This window comes from Aplysia californica, unplaced genomic scaffold, assembly GCF_000002075.1.
Source record: "Aplysia californica isolate F4 #8 unplaced genomic scaffold, AplCal3.0 scaffold00844, whole genome shotgun sequence".
Taxonomy (NCBI): Eukaryota; Metazoa; Mollusca; class Gastropoda; order Aplysiida; family Aplysiidae; genus Aplysia; species Aplysia californica.
The window spans coordinates 68700-91063 of record NW_004798114.1 but is presented as its reverse complement, the minus strand read 5'-3'; the positions used below and the strand labels follow the sequence as shown (position 1 = coordinate 91063).

General features: G+C 39.6%; 2 protein-coding genes across 2 annotated transcripts in view; both read right to left on the bottom strand.

Annotated features, from left to right (window-relative positions):
- Nucleotides 1-2882: 2882 nt before the first annotated feature.
- On the bottom strand, nucleotides 2883-14736 carry LOC101855218 (glycerophosphodiester phosphodiesterase domain-containing protein 5). The gene is made up of 10 exons (XM_035972787.1): nucleotides 14439-14736; nucleotides 11984-12077; nucleotides 11053-11192; nucleotides 10427-10509; nucleotides 9445-9595; nucleotides 8598-8870; nucleotides 7543-7685; nucleotides 6950-7097; nucleotides 5794-5876; nucleotides 2883-3772 (listed from the first exon to the last, which is right to left on the bottom strand). Exons 2-10 carry the CDS (start codon nucleotides 12036-12038, stop codon nucleotides 3454-3456), a joined length of 1395 nt encoding a protein of 464 aa, XP_035828680.1. The 5' UTR covers nucleotides 12039-12077; nucleotides 14439-14736; the 3' UTR covers nucleotides 2883-3453.
- The window catches only part of LOC118478696 (glycerophosphodiester phosphodiesterase domain-containing protein 5-like), a 9219-nt gene continuing 1263 nt past the window's right edge, over nucleotides 14409-22364 (bottom strand). The window contains exons 2-6 of the mRNA XM_035972789.1: nucleotides 19670-20184; nucleotides 17766-17869; nucleotides 16411-16504; nucleotides 14992-15150; nucleotides 14409-14561 (exon numbers count right to left, since the gene is read on the bottom strand). Of these exons, the coding sequence (XP_035828682.1) occupies nucleotides 14409-14561; nucleotides 14992-15150; nucleotides 16411-16504; nucleotides 17766-17869; nucleotides 19670-19804 (645 nt within the window). The 5' untranslated portion in view covers nucleotides 19805-20184. The remainder of the gene's footprint in view (nucleotides 14562-14991; nucleotides 15151-16410; nucleotides 16505-17765; nucleotides 17870-19669; nucleotides 20185-22364) is intronic.

Genomic DNA, 22364 nt, shown 5'->3' with positions numbered 1-22364 from the left:
ATTATGTTTTACGCCCCCATCGACCCAATTCATATCATTTAGGAGGCAGTCTACTTTGACCCTGCATATTAGGGCCAACATAGACTGAGTGGGATACAACGTCCCAGCTGACAGACAGATACACCCCTGTCAGGAATCAAACTCGTGTCTTCTCCGTGCAAAAGCAAAGAATCTAACTGCAGCACTATCGATGCTGATCTATACAAAACGGCAGACATTGCTTTTACTTGAACAGCGACAGAAGCCTTCGCAAAGCACTAAAAATAAACTGCACAGGGACGACCCCTAAACACAGCAACATTTCCACAACAGCGAGTATTTTCACCCCTGGCAGGGTATAGGCTCCTTCCATTTATCTCTGTCCTGGGCCGTCCTTCCAAGCTTGTTTCAAGTGAGCTTCATCTCTCTCAAGTCCCTTTCCACGTATCTCCTCCATGTTTCCCGTGGCCTACCCCTGCCTCGTGCTCCTTGTGGGTTCCACTGCAGTGACTGTTTTTTGATGTTTCCGCTGGGCTTTCTTGAGGTATGTCCCATCCATCTCCATTTTCTTAGTCCTATTTCTACTTCTATATCCTTTTGTTCTGTCCTTTCCCACAGCTCTTCATTTCTTATTCCATCCTGCCACTTAATTCTTAGAATACTTCTCATACATCTGTTGATGAAAGTCTGGATTTTATTCAATCACATCTGTATAGCCAGGCATAAACCAACTGTCATGTAATTATTCAGAGAATTAAAAAAAAAAATGAAACGTCCGAGCTTTCATGAAAAACTATAAATTTCTGGGAAGCAGAAGCGCTTGCAGTGGGGAAGAAGTCACATTTTACATACATGTGAATACAAAAGCAAAATCTGACAGAGGGCAGAATCGTTAGGTTCACCCCATGGAAACAAAACTCTTCCATCCTTGCACCATGAGCACAATTTTTAAAACATTAAACAAACAAATTTTTTTTTAAAATGGAGGTGGTGAATCGGGGGTGGGGGGGGGGGGGGGGGGGAGGGGAAGGAAGGAAAGCAGTGTACACCATTCTTAAGTTACATTCGACCTGCCGCACACATGACAATGATGGCTCCTGTGATCATCCGAGACACACAAGTGCATGTAGCAAGGTGTGCACCAGTGCACCAACCCTGGCATAGACACATTTGTACGTATGGGAGGCGCGCTGACAAAACGAGTTACTTCTCGCAGTCCACAAATGGAGATATTGGCCAAAAATCGACACTAGGGTCAGAATTGTAGATTTTTTATTGATGCCATATTCTTTAAGTAAAATAAGCCCTTTTATTATTTCATACTTGTAAATTGTAAAAACTTCAGAAATAAGTGTGACGCATCTATTTCCATAGGTCTTGAAACCGAGAAGTAACTTATTCTATCAGCACCCTTCACATATGATATTAGCAATGACAATGAAAATTTTTTTTTTTTTCAAATTTCTTTGAAATAAGCTTAAATGAAAGAGCAGTAAACTCTGAGTACCGTGGTTTTTATATTTTATAAATCCGTAGACAAATTTTAAAAAGCTATGTTTCTCTTGTTGAAAAATTTCGGAGGAACTTTATATATATATATATATGGGAAAATATCGTCACAACAGTGGTACCATTTGCGATATATTTTGAGGGAAAACTGTTCATAAGTCAGTAATGAATAGGAGTTATATGAATGAAATTTGGCACCTTCATGTAATTTTTATTGAACAATCTAGTTCCGCTATCAAAATTTTAAATGACTTCGCATGACTGGATCTTTAAGACTAATATATTTGCTGGAAAATTTGTTTAACAGAGAGAATTCGCTTGAACTGCTATCAATAAGCTGGCACACGCTTATGAGGCAGGTTCAAACACTACAAAACTTCATAAGTCTTCAACACATCTTTGTTTAAAAACTACTTGGTCTTATTTCCATTGAAAGAAACTTGTCTTCTTAGTTTTTGAAAAGCAGAGGAAATATCACGCAAACACGGCGATTTCTCAAGTTCTAGAAATCTGAGGGAGGTTTTTTTGCTAGTAAGTATGGCCTTTCTTCTGATTGGTTGCCAAGTTTCAGTCTTTTTAGTCCTCAGGCATTCCCATAACTATACTAAGAAAAGGCGCTACCTCTGATCCCGAACCATCCAAACATTACCCACCAGCACAGCCTAATTTTCAGGCCAAAGCCCAGAGAGCGACTGGCATTGCTACTAATATATAGTTATAATAATAATGTTATGGTAAATAACTCCCATACCAGTCCCTCTTCTGTACACAAGAAAAAAAGAGCTTTGCATTTATATACAAGAACATTTCATACATAAAGTGAAAGACATCAATAATGCATTATACTTGAGGAATAATGTTTGTCAGCTCATTGCAAATCACAGATACCTTAGAACATCCTTAGCAGTGGAGAACGTTGAAGGTGGACAAACTAAGAATGTACAAAATTCAATTTGATTCAAACCTTAAAAAGAAAATTTAAAAAAAAAAAAAAAAAGAAAAAAAAAAAAGAGAAGGAAAGAGTGTAAAAAGTAAAGCCAAAATGAAGTTGTAAAAAAAGTATAAAGGAAGAAAAGAGAAACCTCACGTTCTCCAAAATATTTTCAGCAGTGCATTTTCTGCAAAATTTTCTTTCCAACCACCAAAAGCATCTAGAACCGTAGCAACAAACATGCTGAACTATCAGACAAACTGCCCGGGTTTCTCTCTCTCTCTCTGTTCCATCTAAAAAAAGCAACCTAAACAATCAGCCACAAAAATATCTTTCTAAAGTCATTAACTTTGCTTACAAAAAGATTTATCAGAGTAAACAATCAATCTAATCCCTTTGTGGAGCCATAAACTGTCGCAGCACGAGAAAAATGAGCAAAGACTAAATAAAAATTCATCTATTCCTTTTGTAAAGTTATCTATCCTTGTTGAGAGAGAAAAATGAACAAGGACTGAAAAAATCAGATTCAATCTAATCCTTTAGTCAGTAAAGTTAGAAATCGTCACTGCCACAGAAAAATAAGTTAATAAATTTTTTTTTTGCTGACAGGTAAAACAGAGCTATGCATTTTTCTTGTGACCGAGATGATATGACAGATCATGAGATCCTAAAAGGTTCAAATTTCAATTTTAAAAATCTTTTAACTGCAAATGTTTGACAGCCCCATCAACAGAACTTTAAAGTCTCAATAGCATGTACTGAACCAGAACACAACCCAAAAAATAAGAGCTTGCTGACACACAAAAAATGTGACAGTGTTGTTCAACATGAATCCAAAACATCCAGGCAATTTGTTGGATAATTCTGCATTTGACAGCGTCAAGACACTCCCGAAAGAGCAAACAAGGTCGACTGTTGTCCCACTCTATCACAGTACATGCACCTCGTAGATATTCACTGGTCTATAAATGAACGACCCCCTGACACACCTACACGTGGTGAGCAGGCAGGGGTCAAGGACGAAGCGACACGTGTCAGGAAGGCTGCGGGGCTGCGCTAGCGGCCTGAACTACGACCCCACTGTGACCCCCGTCTTCCACGCGGATGGCAGACAGCGAGGTGAGCGAGTAAGCCTGATGGCCCGAGGTCATGCAGTACACGGGTTCGTTGATCACCCCTCCGTCTGCGTCCTGAGCGCCTGCGTTCGAGCCTTCCATGTCGTCCACCGCCTCTATGATCCCTCCCTCACGCAGAAGTTTCTCCTTCATGGTGCGTGAGCGGTACGAGGTTCGAGCCCGGCCCGTGTTCAGAGAAATGGATTCAGGGCTGAAGTTGGTTCCATACAATTGAACTCTGTGGAGTATATTTAAAACACGCATTAATCCCACTACACACAAATTGGTATAAGCCACGGATAACAGTAAAAGCAAATAAAAATTACTCCCAGGGTAACCATTTATGACTTCAGCATTCGAACATATGAACAGTTTGATGACAAAACGCGACAAACGTCAGTTTCAAAAGTTGGCCAAAACTATCATATCTAGAAAGGCGTTAACTTGCTTTTTTTTACAGACCATTATTTTTCTCCGTTACAGAAAAGCAGAAAGTAACGTTTTTTAAGAACAAAATGTGACAAAAACAGTAGACTTTTTTTTGGACAAACTACGACAAATCCTCTGTGCACCAATTAAGTTCTATCCCCCAATTACGCCACTGCTTGGGGTCGAGAAAAATCGCCCGTTCTTTCCCTTCCTTATTATTGTAATGTGAACATGTCATGTTTTGTCCAAAATTTGTGGAGATCTCATCAATTTAATCCAACATCATACAACAAATATCAACTAAGCAGACATCACATTTACTCTAAAAACCAAGTTTGCTCAAGATTATTCAGTAAATGAGTGAGAACAAAAAACCGTGAAAATGGAAAAGTGGCGTTTTGTTGCAAAACTGTTCATCATATACAGTCACACATATTTATCTTATTTCTGGAGCAGCGTCTCTTCATTAGAACTCAAAAGCAGAGGAGTAAAATGGCAAATTTTCAAGAAAAGGAACACCGTGACTGACACATCCACAGTGGCTTCCATCCACAATGGGTATGTCTCTGTGAAAACACTTCTGCTCAACTTGAGATGGGGGGGGGGCGGCGGCAGCAGCAGATGGTTATCTCACTTATTAGTGGATCAAATGTTACCAAATTTTACACATAATATAACAAGCATAGTGAGGAGTCTTAAAATTCGCAATCAAATTTGAGAAAAAAAATTGTTTCCATGGATACGACGGCCAAATTGGATTTGGTTGACAAGTCTCAGGTAATTAATACTGCACTTATTTTTCATGGAAATAAATTGTTTTCTGCAAGTATCTTGGCAAACAATAGATCTACAAATCTGTGTGATGAATTTTTCCTAAACCAACTACAACATTTTTCATGAATTTTTTCCTGAGGTAGTATTTACGTTTGCAAAAAATCCGTGAAAATCCACACTTCAAACATTACCAACAAAAAAATATTTCATAGATCTATATCAAAAAATTCATTACACACATATTTAGTATAACACCGTTTCTTCATTCTGTGAAAATTCCATGAAGATTAGATGAAAAATGGAGGAGTTATTAAAAAAAGTATATAGAAAAACCACGTTTCGAGAAAACCGGTGATAAAGAAACATAAAAGATAGACTTTATGAGGAAATTGTGGTGACAAACATGCCCTGTATGGGGAAAAAAAAGGCTTTAGGGTTTTTTAATGCAATGAAAGAGTTGTAAGAAAGGTTGAAGAAACTAAAAATGCCTACAACTTAAAATCCATAGTTTTTAGCTGAATCGGGACTTTCGAAGTGTCGCTCCCCCCCCCCCCCCCCACTTAACTTGACACACCTCCTGTGTAACATCATTTACCTCATAGAAAACCAACACTAAACTACAAGAAATGAAATTTCAATCCCCAACCCCTGAATTTTTGAGCAGCAACATTAACTACAACCATCAACATTGCTTCTTATCAACTTTTCTGCTGCATTAAGCTTTTACTTCAGAGAGTATCTGCTATGATTTTATACAACCCAATTTTCACAGAGTTTGTGATAATATTGTTTTCATACATATCAAAGCAAGGTCTAATTTGTTTCAAAAGATATGGCTGGAATTCACAACAGTTTTTAAACCAATTCAAGCCTGTCCAAGATGACCGACCACCCATTGTCGAGGGGGGGGGGGTGTGGGTAGTGGTCCGTCTTCTGTTCGGGTGACTGTCTTGGACTAAAGGTTGTAGGAGCAGGTGTGACAGTATGGTGTTTAGACAAGAAACAAGCACCGAGAGACGAACCCCAGCCATAAGAGAAGCTAGCGGAGAGACTTACCTCTGCACTATAAACATGACCAGTATAACTATGACGGAGAACAGATCCACAGAGATCCACATGGCCAGGTACCCGCCTTTGCTCTGGTGGGGGGAGGAAACAAAACCAAAACAAAAAGAGAAGTTATAAACATTCACATTTTTTTGGTTTGTTTTTGTAAAGTGTTTTACGGCGCTCGCAACTGCATAAGGTCATATGAGCGCGCGGGACACACCTAATATTTTCAGTTGGTAGGAAATTTTGAATTTTGCCCGGGTGGCGGCCGAAGCCTACTCTTATCGATTTTAGACCACCAAGGGATCTTTAACGTGCGCAACTTGCACACGGGCCCTCCGAGATTTTTCGCCCTTGTCCGAGAAGGCTAGGTGTAGATCTTTCCTACCAGAAGATCAGGGGTGTGGCAGAAAGACAGCGGTAAGGGGGGGGCCAAGGAGTAGCAGTAGAAAGGCTGCAGAAAGAGTCAGGAGCCCAGAGGAGGGGGCAAAGGAGGTGAGGGGATGGGGGCAGAAAGTGGAAATGAAAGCAGACAACAGAACATTGCTAGAGAGCAGGAAAGGAGGTGAAAGGAGACAATTTTAGAGAAGAAATTTTTTTGGTCGCTACCCGGATTCGAACCCGGGACCTTTGAATGAGAGGCCAACACCTTAACCTCTAGGCCACGAGAGCCCCCTTCACATTTTTGACATATAAGTTCTGGCATCTATTCTTATAGATGTCTTGTTATTTCTTTCTACTTGCATGTTTCTCTTGTTTGTATGCGTTTATTTGTGTTTCATTTTAAGAACAAAAATGAGAGAGGGAGAGAGAGAGAGAGAGAGAGAGAGAGAGAGAGAGAGAGAGAGAGGGAGAGAGAGAGGGAGAGAGAGAGAGAGACAGAGAGAGACACAGAGAGAGACACAGGGAGAGCAAAAACCAAAAGAGCACAGCTACAGAAAGACACACCAGACTAGCCATTCTCCACATAGGAGAGTCCAGCTCATATAACACTATGATATGAGTAGCTACATACTTGACAGACAGAGAGACAAGCAGGCAGAGAGCTGGAGAGAGAGAGAGAGAGACAGAGAGAGAGAGAGAGAGAGAGAGAGAGAGAGAGAGTGAGAGAGAGAGTGAGAGAGAGAGTGAGAGAGAGAGTGAGAACGAAGACCATACTAACCATCCTCCAGACGGGAGAACCCAGCGCCAGCAACACGCCAATGTCGTGCGTAGCCACGTACTCGACCCCAACACACCACAGTAGCGAGAGCAGCCACTCACTGTTCACCTCCTGCACGCCCACACTCACATTGGCCCTCTGCAACTCTCTGGGGAAACACAGATACAAAGACTTAACTTGTTGGCGATGGTCTATGTCTTTTGAGATTACTCCCTATAATGACAGACTACATCTTTTGAGGTTATTCCCTAAAATGACGGACTATGTCTTTTCGAGTTACCCCACTGAAGTGTTGAACAACATCTTATGGATTGGAATGACCCTCACCAAAACGATGTACCATGTCTTTTGAGGTTAACCCCCCCCCCCCCCCCCCTTTGGAGCTACCCCACCCACATGACAAACCAAAGTCGATCAGAGTTCTTCGATAAGGACAACCCCCTCAACAAAACAAACAAACAAACAACCCCCCCCCCCCCAAAAAAAACAACCTAACAAAACCCCCCCAAAAAAACCAACAAAAAAACAACCAGAGGGCTCAGTGAGACCAAGACGTTTAAGGCATTTGCAATTTAAAAAACCCAGAAACTCACCGTATATGTTCAATGGAAACATCCCCTAGCTCCAACATGGCAACGTCACTCTGCGACACGAGGCTGGCGACTGCACTGGACAGTGGAGTCTCTAAAAGTCCCTGGACGCCCTTCAGTCTGTCAGACGTCACGGGCGTCGCAAACTGTGAACAGAATGAAAGATGAGAGTAGAGTCAAGACGAAACTTACAGAATGTCAAACCAATATCAGCCAGACAGTTGGCCAAGCAACACATCAAGAGAGTACAGACTAAAATAAAAGTAGATGCATTCCCCTACTTGAATGAATTGTCCATGACAGTTTGCACTAAAAAAAAATTAATTTAATCTTTCTAGACAACAAACATCCCTTGTTCCCTCAAATAAAAACATCAGTCAGAAGTAAAAGACCTAGGCTTCTGAACTGTAATAAAGAAGATGCAGAAGATCATTTTTACCATCATCCTTCATAATTCTTCCATCTTAACCATCTTGTTATAAGTATTCATATGACCTTAGAGCATGCATCAGAATAATATTGAGTATGGAGAGTATGTATCTAGGCTTAAGATTATTATTGTTTATATTGCTGCTCATTTATTTCATGCATGTGATTGCAAGCCTGCGTGTGTGAGTGCATGTTTGTGTGTGTGTGTGTGTGTGTGTGTGTGTGTGTGTGTGTGTGTGTGTGTGTGTGTGTGTGTGTGTGTGTGTGTATGCGCGCGCAAGGTGAAACACCAAACTAATGTGCCAGGACCTGGACAATAAAAATGCATCTTATCTGATCTCATCTTATCTTAATTACATATGTACACCTGCCAACCACCCACCTTCTAATGAATGGGAGCAATCTCAAAACTCGCTTTCCAGTTTCCCATTTCAATACCTACTTACCACTTCTAAATCTAAGACTAATAGCAGCCAGCCACTTTGCCAGGAAATAGGTAAGGAGATTAGAAATTAAAATGAAAGCAAAAGCTGCAATTATATCAGTACATTTGCCATCTACTCACCATCTTATGAATAGGTGCAAACTCAAAAGACGCTTATGATTTTTACATTCCACGACCCACTCACCACTTTTAAATCTAAAGCTGAGGCGTTGATCACGGGGTTGATAATGAAACCCGCTCCCCTGTCCGTGACGTGAGGCCCAGCGACGTTTATGTCCTTGAACCCCTGGTGGTGCCGATCCAGAGGTCGGTAGTGGAGGAAAACTGTCATATCGTCCGATGGTCGCGGCTGAGAGGAGAGAAACTGCAAGAAATCCTCCAGGCTCAGGAGACCTTGTTTTGAGACGAGGTCTTTGTCTTGTTGCTTCAGGGAGTCGGCCGTGTCCCATGGGTCAGCCTACAGGAGGAGGAGGAGAGGAAGGGGGGGGGGGGGGGGGGGGGGGGGGGGGGGGGGCAGGAAGACGAGGGAAGACGAGGTGGGGAGAGAAATTGAATATGAGGTCTTTTATTACAGGAGAAGAACAGGAATTATAAGCCAATCATTCCGGACAGGCAGAAAAAAAACCAGGAGCAGACCACACCAGAGAGTCCTTGAACTATTTATTTGTAACACTTGGCAGTTGTACCATTTTTTCAACAAATTACTCGCAGACAAATACATTTCTTGTATTTTCCAAAAATATTTCTGACTCACTATATCTGGATTTAGTATACATATTGCATCAGGCTTTATTGATTGTGAAAAAATATTTTTACCCAAAACAAGTCTATTGGTTGAAAAAAAAAATAAGTTGGAAAATAGCACCAAAACATTCCTGGAAGAAATAACAGGAAAGACTGACAGGATTTTTAAAAGTTAAAAAAAAATAATTCTGATGTAAATACCAGTAAAGACAGAAAGTGCCATTGCCGCCCCCTCCCCCCTCCTCCCCCACCACAACATTTTCAAAGACCGACAGGATAAAACCTACTTCAAGGAACCAGGAGCCGGCATCCAAACTGGTCAGGTTGACCCATGTGTGCCTCATGGGGTCCAGACTAGCGTTGCCCGGGAGCAACGACTCGGCATTTGTGGTGCGCTCTAACGTGTCGTCTCCAAACAGAAAGGGAACGCCGTCAGCACTGTCGACCATAAACAAATGCAAAAAGATTCGTCAAGTATTGTTGAGTTTGTGTGTTTCTTGGCTTTTTCTAAGGTGTGAGTGAAGACACAGAAGAATGAAGACAGAACCGAAGCTAAGAACATTTGAAGTGTGCTACTGAAAGCTTCCATTTCCTGATGATCCTCTACTCTAGCAGCATGTTCATTTATTTGTTTGAGTTAAGAGAATCACATTAACAAAATCATGGTCATTTAATGGGGGAAAAAGAAAGACCGACAGACAGAAATAACAGAAGGAAAGAAAAGAAGTACTACCCACCAGTGACACACTCCAACTACCCACAAAGAAAATTGTCCAGCAAAAAATCTTCCCTTCCTCCAGAACATAACGAAGAAAGAGGAGGGCATTACTACTCCAAGTTTAGAGACATGCTATTTGCAAACTCAGCCCAAAAAATCAGATTTATTGTAAAAAGCATTTCAGCTTGTAAGAAGAAAGCTACAGTGCTAAATGCATGGAATACGATTGATTGTAAGGAATGCAAATTATACTCCATAAAACAACTGCTCCTCACAGGAAACGAACTCATATCTTTTGCATGCAATGGTGAAGAGAATGGAATATGACTGATTGTAATGATAGTAAACGACACTTCATTAAAATACTTCTTCTCAACAGAAACGAACTCATACATGTAATGGTGACGAGCACGGAATATGACTGACTGTAATGAATGCCAACGATAAATATCTGCTCCTCACGGGAAACAAGCTCACATCTTCTGCATGCAACAGCGAAGAGCTAGCTTAACCATTACACCACGGACATTAGGACACATGGAAAAACTCACCTTATCTGTACAGTGGTGTGCAATTTGTTGACGCCCATGTCAAGGGCTTTCTGAAAGGCCATCAGTGTGTTCTCAGGGGCCACCTGTAGAAGACAAAATACACAAAACGTAAATTTAAAAAATTATAACAAAGAAAGAAAAGGAATAGAACGGAAAGAAAAAAAGAAAGAAAAAAGGGCGAAATAGAAAAGAAAGGACAACTTTAGTGATCTCTGACAAGAAATTCGTTTTATAATACAATGATAACAATTAGTTCGATTCTTGAGCGCAGGGAGGATTTCTATCAAGCATTCCATTTTTTCTGCTGAGAAGTTGTATCCTTCTCAGCCCTGGTCAACCCAGATAGGTGGGATCAAAGCAGCTTCCCTCCTAAAATGATTTAATAAGATGAATATTTGGAGAAATTTTCGTTTTAGTCAGAACACAACGTTTTATGTTACTGTTGTACGTTGTACTGTATTGTAAAGCACTCAGAGCCTGTGTACTTTAATCGGGGTTGAGCTCTATATAAATGTCATTTATTATTATTATTATTTAAATAGTCAAACAAAAGTGTAGATGGGGGGTGAAAAACCCCCACCAGTAATCTCTTGTTTTCAAACACCATCGGCAGAAAAGACACCTACCTGCACAGCTCCCCCCAGTGCCACAATGTTGGGTTTGGGCGGGGTCTCGCTGCGTATCAGCGGAGAGTCCACGGCAAGGGGAGACAAGTACAGCCCTAGCATCAGCAGCACAAACAGCAACAGCCACACACACTTTATCGCTGTGGAATGATAATAATAATAATAATAACAATAATATTAATAATAATGATAATAATAATACTAATACTAATAATAATAACAGTAATATTAATAATAATAATAATAATACATACATACAATTCTTATCACAGTGGGGAGGAGAGAAAATCAAAGAAGACACATTTTATCATTGTGGGGGGAATGAAGAACAGACATCATACACTTTATCACTTGGGGGGGGGGGGAACCTAGAACAAAAGAACATCCACTTAAATGGGGCAAGAACAAAGAAAACACTGTATTGAGGAGAAAAATAAAAAACAAGCTTTATCACTGTAGTCATAGCAGCTTGTCCCCTGAATGATCTAAACAGTGTTGGGGGGGGGGGGGAGGGGGGGCTCCTGTGGCCTAGAGGTTAAGGTGTTCGCCTCTCATTCAAAGGACCCAGGTTCGAATCCCAGTAGCGACGGAAACATTTTTCTACTCTAAAATTGTCTCCTTTCACCTTCTTTCCTTCTCTCTTGCAATATTCTATCGTCTGCTTTCGTCCCCACTTTCTCCCCCAACCCCCTCACCTGTTTGGTGTGTCCCACGAGCTCATATGCCCTTATGCGGTTGCGAGCGCCGTAAAACACGCCAAAAAAATACCCCTAGTGTTGATGGTTGGAGGGGACGCGGGGACACCAAAAGAAAAATGAAAGCCCTACTAAAGACTCAATATAAAAGACAATGCAATAAAATAAAACAACCCCCCCCCCCCACGAAAAAACCAAACAAAATAAAACAAAATAAAACAGGGGCTGTGTCTTACCGTAAGTGCGCAGCTTGAACCACTGTCGACACAGCAGCCAGAAGATTGACGTCATGAACAGAACTGCCGTCAGTTGCAGAAAAGGACCGTACACCTGGAACACACACAGACAGGACAGATGGAGGAACTGTTTAGTTTTAGTAAAAGAGTTTCACGGCACTTGCAACACTATAAGGTCATATAAGTGCTGAAGATTAGATGTGTTACAAGAGAGTAACAAATATAAAAAAGAAGGAGGAAAGATAAGACGACAGATGTTTGATAGGAAAGAAGAAGCAAACCACACCACAGCACCCGCCAACCACCCACTAGTAAGAGTTTCACGGCACTTGCAACACTATAAGGTCATATAAGTGCCGAAGATTAGACGTGTCATAAGAGAGAAACAAATATAAAAAAGGAGGAAAGATAGGTGTTTGATAGGAAAGAAGGAGCAAACCACACCAGAGCACCCACCAACCACCCACGTATGAACTATATGTTTCTGAGCATGAGTAAAAGAGAAATGCACCAACAACCACCTGTGATGATACCTATTCTCCAACCAAGTAAGTAACCAAGTACATTCACAAACACAATAATGATTATTTGGTGTCTGGGAAAAAAATAAACAAGATCGACGGAAATAACAGCAACACAAAAATGATTATTTAATAATAATAATAATAATGGATTGCATTTATATAGCGCATATCCACTTATGCAATGCTCTATGTGCTTATTTAGTGTAAGGAAAAAGCAAAAAGAGACAAACAGAAATAACAGAGGGGAAAGAAATGAAGAGTAAAGCGTATAGAGCTTGCTTTCGAGTGGGGATATGCGCTATACAAATGCTATTTATTATTATTATTATAAGGACCTACCAGAAGCACCCTTTTACCACATGCTACAGGGGAATCAAACATAATAAAGTATGGTCAAAAATTTGTGGCGCAACTTATTCTCAAATATCTTTAAAACGGGTGAATCAATGTCTCCTATACTTTGCACAGCTGTTTGTCTCAATTTGTCTTAACATAATCTTATTTTTCCACAACAATTGAGGCTAGATTAAAAAACTTTTCTTCATAAATTTATATAAAATACTACAAACCTCCTTCACACGGAAAATAGAATTGTTCACAGCATTTCCCGCTTCTCACACACATTTTGTATACACCTATGGGTCACGTCACAGCTCACCAATGACATTTTTTAGAGGCAAAAACTAGTTACAAGAAATTAATTTCATAGTGAACACTTTTTTGCACTAAAAGTTCTCAAAAACATGCTTTAAATAAAGACAATCTCGCGATAAGAAAAAAATACCTTTCAGGCCCATTAAAAAACACATTTCTGTGTGGATTTTACTGAAAATTGTTGAACAAAGGCACAAAAAATGTACATTTTCAGGCATGGACTCTCAAGCTTAGGAAATATCTAGACTTTGGCGGCCATTTTCCACTAATTTTACCTCTGAAACCAGGCGAGCCCTGCCTCAATGAATCGCAAATACCTCTAGCAGTATTCAAGATAACTGGATATTTTTTTCATCCAGAGCAACACAAATGAACAACCGTACAGACGATACCAATAACTTTACATGACCAAAAATTGACGAACGCCTGATTCCACAGCGTTGTGACACATTTGGTGACTTCAGGGGAAAAAACCCAGTAGAGAAATAATATTTAGTATCATGAGTTACATCCCATTTCAGGACACTAAAATGATCATGAAATAACACTTCAACGAAAGGAAAACAGCAGTATCTAAGTAAAAATGAAGCGAAAAAATTGTATAGTTGTCTCTTTAAGATATGAAGTTCCGAACATTTAAAGTTGAAGATTTCTTAAGTCACCAAAATGTGACTCTATCCTTTTTTCCCTGTAGTCTTTTAGTGTGAACCAGTCTATGACGACCCATCATGATACAAAATCTGGACAAATTCTCACCAGGATGTGGCTGAGATGATGCTCAACTTTTTTATTTTTGAATTTTCAAGACATCTAAATTACAACATCAGTTATGGTCGGTTTGATGGATAATACTCAGAAATCTACAAACGAAGAAATTCCCATTTAAAGATTATACAACCTTTGCCATTTTAGTTTCGAGTGGTAAAAGCTTAAATACGCTGAACACAGTTGTTGAAATAATTTGTTGTTATAAAGTTGAATGTTTTAACCCCTTTGTTGACTTATGACGTACAGAGTACATCAAGAAAATGCATAATTTTTTAGCTTAGTGTACTCTCCATGGAATGGAATTCAAGAAAAAATAGGAAGTTAAGCAAATCCGATCAAAGTTCTTCCATAGACCAAAAAAACATCGGAGGGCTCTGATTTTATTGAAATCCTTGGCAAGTTTGACAGACACAGTCACACAGATGTAGTATAAACATCCCCCCCCCCCACACACACACACATCCACCCCCCCCACCACATCATGCACACACGTGCAGACCCACACCTACCTGTAAGGACAAATAGAGCAGCGTCCACTCTCGGGGCAGGTAAATCGAGAGGAGGACACTGACCACCACACAGCCGGTCAGCACCAGCGACACCAGGACCAGGTGCACGGGATGACTGTACAGCTGATGACCGTGCCACGTGTGACACACGCACACACACCCACACAGGCACACACACACACACCCACACAGGCACAAACACACACCTATTTGTTAGGATAAATAGAGCAGCGTCCACTCTCAGGGCAGGTAAATAGAAAGGAGGACACTGACCACCACACAGCCAGTCAGGACCAGCGACACCAGAAAAAATAGGAAGTTACGCAAATTCGATCGAAGTTCTTCCATAGACAGAAACATTTTATCTAAATATGAGGGCTCTGATTTTATTGAAATCCTTGGCAGGTTTGACAGACACAGTCACACGGATGTAGTATAACCCCCCCCCCCCACACACACACACACCTACGCACCCCCCCTCCCCTCACACCCACCCCACCCACACTCAACTCCCTCCCTCATCACACACACACACGTGCAGACCCACACCTACCTGTAAGGACAAATAGAGCAGCGTCCACTCTCGGGGCAGGTAAATCGATAGGAGGACACTGACCACCACACAGCCGGTCAGCACCAGCGACACCAGGACCAGGTGCACGGGATGACTGTACAGCTGATGACCATGCCACGTGTGACACATGCACAACGCCTGAGCACGCAACCAAAAAAAAATAATCGATAAGTAATTAACTCGAAACACAACAAGATGATTCTTAATGGGAATACACGACAAAAAGACCAAAATAAATTAGAAAACACAAAGAGATGATCGTTAATTGAAAAACACAAAAAGAAAATAGTTCTTTTTTTTCTTTCTTGTAGAGCTTTACGGCACTTGCAACACAATAAGGTCATATAAGTGCCGAAGATTAGAGGTGTTACAAGAAAGTAACAAACACAAAAAAGAAGGAGTGGAGATAAGGACGATAGATGTTAGACAGGAAAGAAGAGATAATTAATTAACTCGAAAACCCAAAATTAATCAGAAAACACAGAGAGATGATTGTTAATTGAAAAACACAAAAAGAAAATAGTTCATTCACAGACAATTTGGAAACACATCTATAACTAACTGGAGAATACAAAAAGACGAAGAACAATTCGAAAGCACATCCTCACCCCCGCCCCACCCCCCAAATTATAAAATATAAAAAACACAAAAACAGGACATAATTAATTGGACTACACAAAAAGATGACACATTATAATTCTCTTGTCGACTCATTCCAAAACTTAATAATATGACAAGTTTAACAAATAATACATGTGGAGGTGTAGCATTTCGTCGAGAATGTGTCGAGATCTCATCAATTCAAAGGATGAGAATCCAATATAGATTTCATCAAGCACTAAATATCTGCTAAGCCTTAGATCATCTTAACTCTAAGTTAAAACAAAATTGCTGAAAACCATCCGTAAATTAACCTATTTACGGAATGGTTTTCAGCAATTTTGTTTTAACTTAGAAATCTTCATTTTTCTCAAAACCAGAAAAATGGATAAGTTGCAATTTGTTGTTCCCAAACAGTTCATATTTATCTCTTTGTTGCTGATGACTAAAATTTATTATAATTATAATTAACACACAAAAACAGTTACTTTTAACCAGGAAATTATCAATTTGACAGTCCGCGAGGTTTTATGCACCCCGCATAATTTAGCAAAATTTGATAATTTTTTGGGCATAATTTCTGATTATTTTCCTTTATCATTCTTAGTTGAAATTAACAGAATCGCATAATTTCACATTTTCGGGCTCAGTTTGCATAATATAATTTCAGAATTTTTTCTTGAACAAAAACGACGGGGGACAGATTCGAGCAACAGCGACGACGAAAATTAGAAAAAGGTTGATGCCGAGTACACAAGAGCAGCCACCCTGCCCGTCCACCCAGCCGCGAAGACATACCATGATGACTGTGAGGTAAGCGAACACAAGGCTTGAGAGTCCCAGGGCCAGCGGGTACCATGGAATGTAATAGCCCAGTTTGTGGTACATCAGTCTGTGGGAGGGAGGGAGGGGGGGGGGAGAGGGGGGAGAGAAGGGGGAGGGAGAGAGAGAGGGGGGAGAGAGGGAGGGGGGAAGAAGAGAGAAGGGAGGGAAGGAGGGAGAGAGAGAGGGAGAGGGAGAGGGAGGGAGAGTGAGAGAGGGAGATAGAGAGGGAGAGGGAGAGGGAGGGATGGAGGGAGGGAGGGGGAGAGAGGGAGAGATTAGGCACTTGGAAATGACACACACAGTTGACGCATGATATAATCATAAACACAGAGATGAAACATGAATTAAAGGAGGGGTAACTACACTGAAATATGAAATAGCACTTGCAATTGAAACATGTAAAAGAATAAATAACTACATTGGAATATCAAATGATATTCACGACTGAAACATGAAATAACACAATAACCAATTTGAAATATGACAGAATAATTGCAGCTGAATTTAGGAATAAAATAGTGATCGACTTAAATTTTATCAGAATAACAAGGAATAATATAAATAGCTGTTGAAACATGAAATGAAATTATAACTATACTTTGTAAAATATGAAATACTTGTTGTAGTTGAAACATGGAACAAAATAATAATTCCACCAGAAATATGAAATTGTTCTTTCTTAAACTGCACGATATGTCGATTGTGAAAATAACAAAGCATGTAAATAAAGCACTTCCTTCAAATTTTATGTAAAGTATAATGCCTGTTTGCATGACAAAAGATTCTATTTGATTTACATTTGAATTTTAAAAATTATAACATAAAACAAATTTATTAGTGAGGCAGCGTGGTGAAATCAGGCGCTCGTCAAAATACAGAAATTGGAGAAACAGATACTTTTCGGCCAGTTTGAACATTTTTATCGAATTTTTTTTTTTTGGCTCAATCTCTTTTTCGTCAATATAAAAGCATACATTTACATGTGGACTTTATTGAAAAACATTGATTAAAGGCACTAAATATGATGTCACTTTATTGTTTTCAAGGACTCTTCACCTATTGGAGTTACCAAATTTTGGTGGCCATTTTTTCGCTAATTTCACCACTGAAACCAGGCAACCTCACTTCCTTCAATCGTAAATATCTTGAGTTCTATTCATGATAGATAATAATATATATATTTTTTCACCGAAAGAAAGACAAATAAACAAGCTCTAAGGTGATACCAATAACTCCATATATATATGTGCCCAAAAATTGACGAGCGCCTGATTCCACTACGTCGTGACACATTTTATCTGGGCTGTCATTTGCATGACGTAACTTACACAGTTATGTAGTAGTTGTCATTGCTGATGACAAGCCAAAAGTAAAAGAAAAATACTGTGTAGAGGAAGGCGGAGACAAGAACAGCGAAACTGGCAAGATCTCTCTGAAAAATACATTAAAAAAATAATAAATGATTTAGTTTTTTAGATTTAGTAGTAAGTGTTTTACGGCACTTGCAACCCAATAAGGTCATATAAGTGCCGAAGACTAGAGGTGTAACAAGAGAGTAACAAACACAAAAAAAGAAGGAGGGGAGATAAAGACGATAGATGCTTGATAGGAAAGAAGAAGCAAACCACACCAGAGAACCCGCCAACCACCAACTAAAAACAGCTGATGAAAGGAAAACATTACTAATTAATTAAGTGAATTCAAGAGTCTGCATCCTAAAGAGATATAATGTCGATTACAGTAAATCTTACAGATTTAGACCAAAGATAACAGTTTATCAACAATGCTGTGGTAAACATCAAACAGCCATTTGATCCACACTAAACAAAAGGTAAGGGAAATAAGTGGAACTATTTACCATATATTGATATGTTACTAGCCTTTAAATCATATATATAAACAGTGCATTTGAGAACTGCATAAAATAAGACAGCTAAAGTTGGCCAGGGAGAGAAAAATGCAAAAGAGTTAAACATAGCTCTGATACCTTTAACTTGAAAATATCCAAGGTAAGATGACACTTATACTGATGAAAAATGTTCAAGACAGTAAGGTGCAAAGAAAAGAAGACAAATAAAATGTCTTGAGATAATTCTATGCACACAGAATACTCAAATATTCTAATTTTTTAAAATAATCTAAGATGTTTTACATACTAAAAGATCTATTCTTTATTTTGCAAACAAACTAATTAAACAAAAAGGAGATAAAGATAAAATTTCACAGGTCCACAAGGAGTCGTCAATACTGACTTACATCTCACAAAGAGACAGCATGATAACTTCCATTTTGCAACAAAACTTCAGGGCAAAATGGAGGAGAAATAAGTAGGACTGACCCAGAGCACCCACAGACCACTTACTCAAAACAATTAATTCCTAACTAAACAATATTCAACACAGACGGAAGGAGACAGATCACAAGGAAGAAGCAGTTCAACAAACATCATTATCATCATCATCAAGAGTCAGACCTGCGACTGCGACAGACATTGGAGATCATGGTTCGCAATTAATTCCTTTGCTTGGATGCTCTCGAAGAAGTCATATTTATTAACATGATCTTTTCCTGTCACCCGTCTGTCTAGTCTTTATACTTTCCAAGTAAGTAGCTCTGGGTCTTCCCCTGCTTCATTTTCCTTCAATTTGATCTTTGACAGCCAGATGTCCTAGGCCCATAAGTTCATTCAAGTGTCCTAGAAACTGTATTTTGTCTCTCTCTGATTTTTTAAATCAGTGACCAGCGCATATGGGCTTCTATAAGTTGGGGCCTACTAGATCTACCTCACATTTGATTTCTTTTTATTCCAAGCACATTTCTGATGCTTGTATCTTATTTTTCTGTCTTTCGTGATTTTCCATCACTCATAGCCATATATATAGAAAGGCTGACCACAAACAGCCTTTAAGACATTTTCTTCTTTTAATCATAGAGATATTTATAGTTTTCAGAATGGGGCTCATTTTATTAAAACTACCTATCATCATTGCAATTCTTAGATTATTTCTGTTGAAAATTTCGCATCAGATATAATCATATCCTAGATATTAAAACTTTTGAACTTGTTTGATCTTTCCGCCTTTGCTTAAATGAGATTACAAATAAATAGGATTTACGGCTCAGCATTAAAAACAAAAAAATCCCAAACCTGAAGAAAACCATCAACAAGGTAAAAACAGAAAGAGGGTTCCATATAATATCGAGAAACACGATTTTGAAAACAAAGTCTCACCTTCCTGCTGTCTCTGGTAGACTGCTGGTAGCGATGCCATCGGCACCCCAGCAGTCCCGTCATGCACACTAGACAATAGTTGTGCCTGTAGTATTGCAGCTTTGCGTGGGTCACAATTTTTCCCTTCATTGTCATGGAACTGAATACAGCACTCCTTGAAAACTTGAGTCAAAATACACAATAAATAAACTTTGAAGCCAGCATGCGGAGGGGAGAAGTAATCCCCGCTATTTCACACCTCTGAAATAAGTCAACTTCTCACGTCACACTTTCAATAGTAGCTAGATCATCCAAAAATAGACATCTGTGAAAAATATTCGGTATGGAAGCCCTCATCAATCTTTTAGCAGTGCTAATCATTACATAAACTTGTAACCAGAAAAACCGTTCCTCGAAATAAGGCACTTGGAGATGGACAAGCATTTAACTAGTCAACCCAAAGATGCTTCTTTGTGTTTAAAAAAGTCTTGTGCAGTTTCTCTCCTGTTTCCAGGCCGTCAGTACATATTACAGGACTGAAAGAAAAAGATGAATAAAAGTTAAAAGCTATACATGTTAGAAAACAACAGATTCCACAAAAACAACACTGGAACAAAACACAGATTTCGAAAAAAACCCTGATTTATGGGAGTCTAAAGAAATCATAATGATTAATTTTCTTCCAGATAGTAATGCAATAATAAAATGAAGCCGGACTACCCAAATTGAATTTGTAATACCCTCTGAGTTTTTACTCTTTGAAGAAAATGAAATCCTGAACTCTATGCAGGTCTCTAGAAAATCCATTGCTGTATTAATCGCATCCACCGTATCGTTATCATTGTCTTTCTCACCATGCATCAGAGTAATGGCCACAAACAAACACTTTCCACCTTTTCCTGTCCAGGGCTATCCACTTTATATTGTTCCATGTTTTCCCACTTTTGTGAATATTATTTTCTGTGACTCTTCTCCAGGTTCCATGTGGCCTTCCCCTTGATCTCTTACCTTGTGGATTCCAATCAACACCTTCTTGTTATGCAGCTGCTTGGCTTCCAAAGAGTATGCCCAATCCATCACCGCCACCTGCTTCCCACATTATTTCTGACTGGGCTCTATCATGTTCTCCTTATTGTGTCCTTTGTTTGCATCTATTCCTGGGTGTCCAACAGAAGCGCCAAATCATCTGCTTAGTTTAGATCGTCTAACTGTCCATCCTGGGCCATCATGTACAACGCTGCAACTTGTCCCTTCATTAAACATGCTCTGAATGGGGTTCATTAACTTCTGTGGGATTCTGTGATGTCCCAATATCTTCCACACAGTGTGGCTCAGTCTATCCTGTCAAAGGCTTTCTCAGTCAAGGAAGTTGACAATCAACAGAGAATTCAACTATCATCCTCAGCGTGGCAATCTGGTGGGTGGATGATGGATTTTTCAAAAAACCAGCCTGTTCATCTTAAAGTCTTGAATCCAATACGGTGTTGATTCTCTTCAGAAAGATTCTGTTGAAGACCTTATCTACTACTACTATTGAGAGATGAGAGTAATTCCTCTCCTGTAGTTGCGAAGATCCTCCTTTTTGGAAGCTTCACCATGTGTTCCTTATTCCAATCCTTTAGAAATATGCTCTCAATCTAGATCCGGGTAAACAGTGAGAAAAGGAGGTCTGCCATCACACTAGTATTGAATAGGTATGTAGGGCCTCATGCGGAATCTGATCAGGACCGGCCACGTTGCCTCTATTTTAGCTCAATTAAGACAAGGAAATCCATGGAGACTAGATCCATCTTTCTTCTCATTGGTTGCCGAGTTTGGGGATGTTTGGTTGATATTTAGATGGATTCCGCACCTTCTAAATATGGAGAGTCGAAAAATCACAGTGCCATTCGGCGGGTTTCGGTCTCGCTACAGACCAATCCTCTTTCTTTGACAATATCTCGCCTGTCGCTAGAGATATCGGAAAATTTTTTTCTTCAGTGAATGCCTCAAATTCTCATGCGTGTATTCATGATACATGGTGCTGACACAAAGAACAAAGCTATTTTTATAAATAAGCGTGTTCCCGGGGTTACTCCTGGCTCGAGCGAGTCTACTATGTTTTCCCACTGCCGTGCGGGGTGGGTGATATAATTGCTATAGCCTTTCCAATGATATAAAAAACATCCTTTGATAAAGTTCAAAATCCTGAAAAAATCTGGGAAAAGGGGAAACTTGTAGGTCCTCACCGTGAAATCCGCCTTCGTTGCCTAGCTCTAGTTCTTGTGAGAAAGTAACATTGAAAATGATAAAATATGTGTTAGACTTCCGAAGGATTAATGATACTATTTTACACATATTATCATTAAACTGTAGAGGATTATATTCAGTTGATTTATGTTGTATACTTCGTCCACCCCTGATTCGAGTGTCCTCAAGTATCTATGTTGTTCGTGTCTTCACAGCTGTGTCAAGCGTGACTTTGTGTTGTTATTGAAATAAAAAACATAAATTTTGAAACAAAGACTGTAGAAGTATTTAAACTGGGAGGGGTTTAAAAAAATAAAAAATGAGGATAGCAGTCGCCTGTAGTAATGGGAAAACAGTAAGATAAAAAAGCCAAAGGATTGAATTTGTGGTCTTTTCTTTACATTGAGCAGCATTCAGGATCAGGGTTTGTGTGTGGTTGGGTTTGAGTTTGTGTGTGTGTGTGTGTGTGTGTGTGTGTGAGGGGTGA

Excerpts from the sequence above, each read along its gene's own strand:
- LOC101855218 (XM_035972787.1), bottom strand. The coding sequence starts at position 12,038 with ATGACGTCAATCTTCTGGCTGCTGTGTCGACAGTGGTTCAAGCTGCGC. Across the intron at positions 8,871-9,444 it reads CCGGCTCCTGGTTCCTTGAA|GCTGACCCATGGGACACGGC; the intron begins GTAGGTTTTATC and ends CTCCTCCTGTAG. Across the intron at positions 5,877-6,949 it reads GTTCTCCCGTCTGGAGGATG|AGCAAAGGCGGGTACCTGGC; the intron begins GTTAGTATGGTC and ends TCCCCCCACCAG.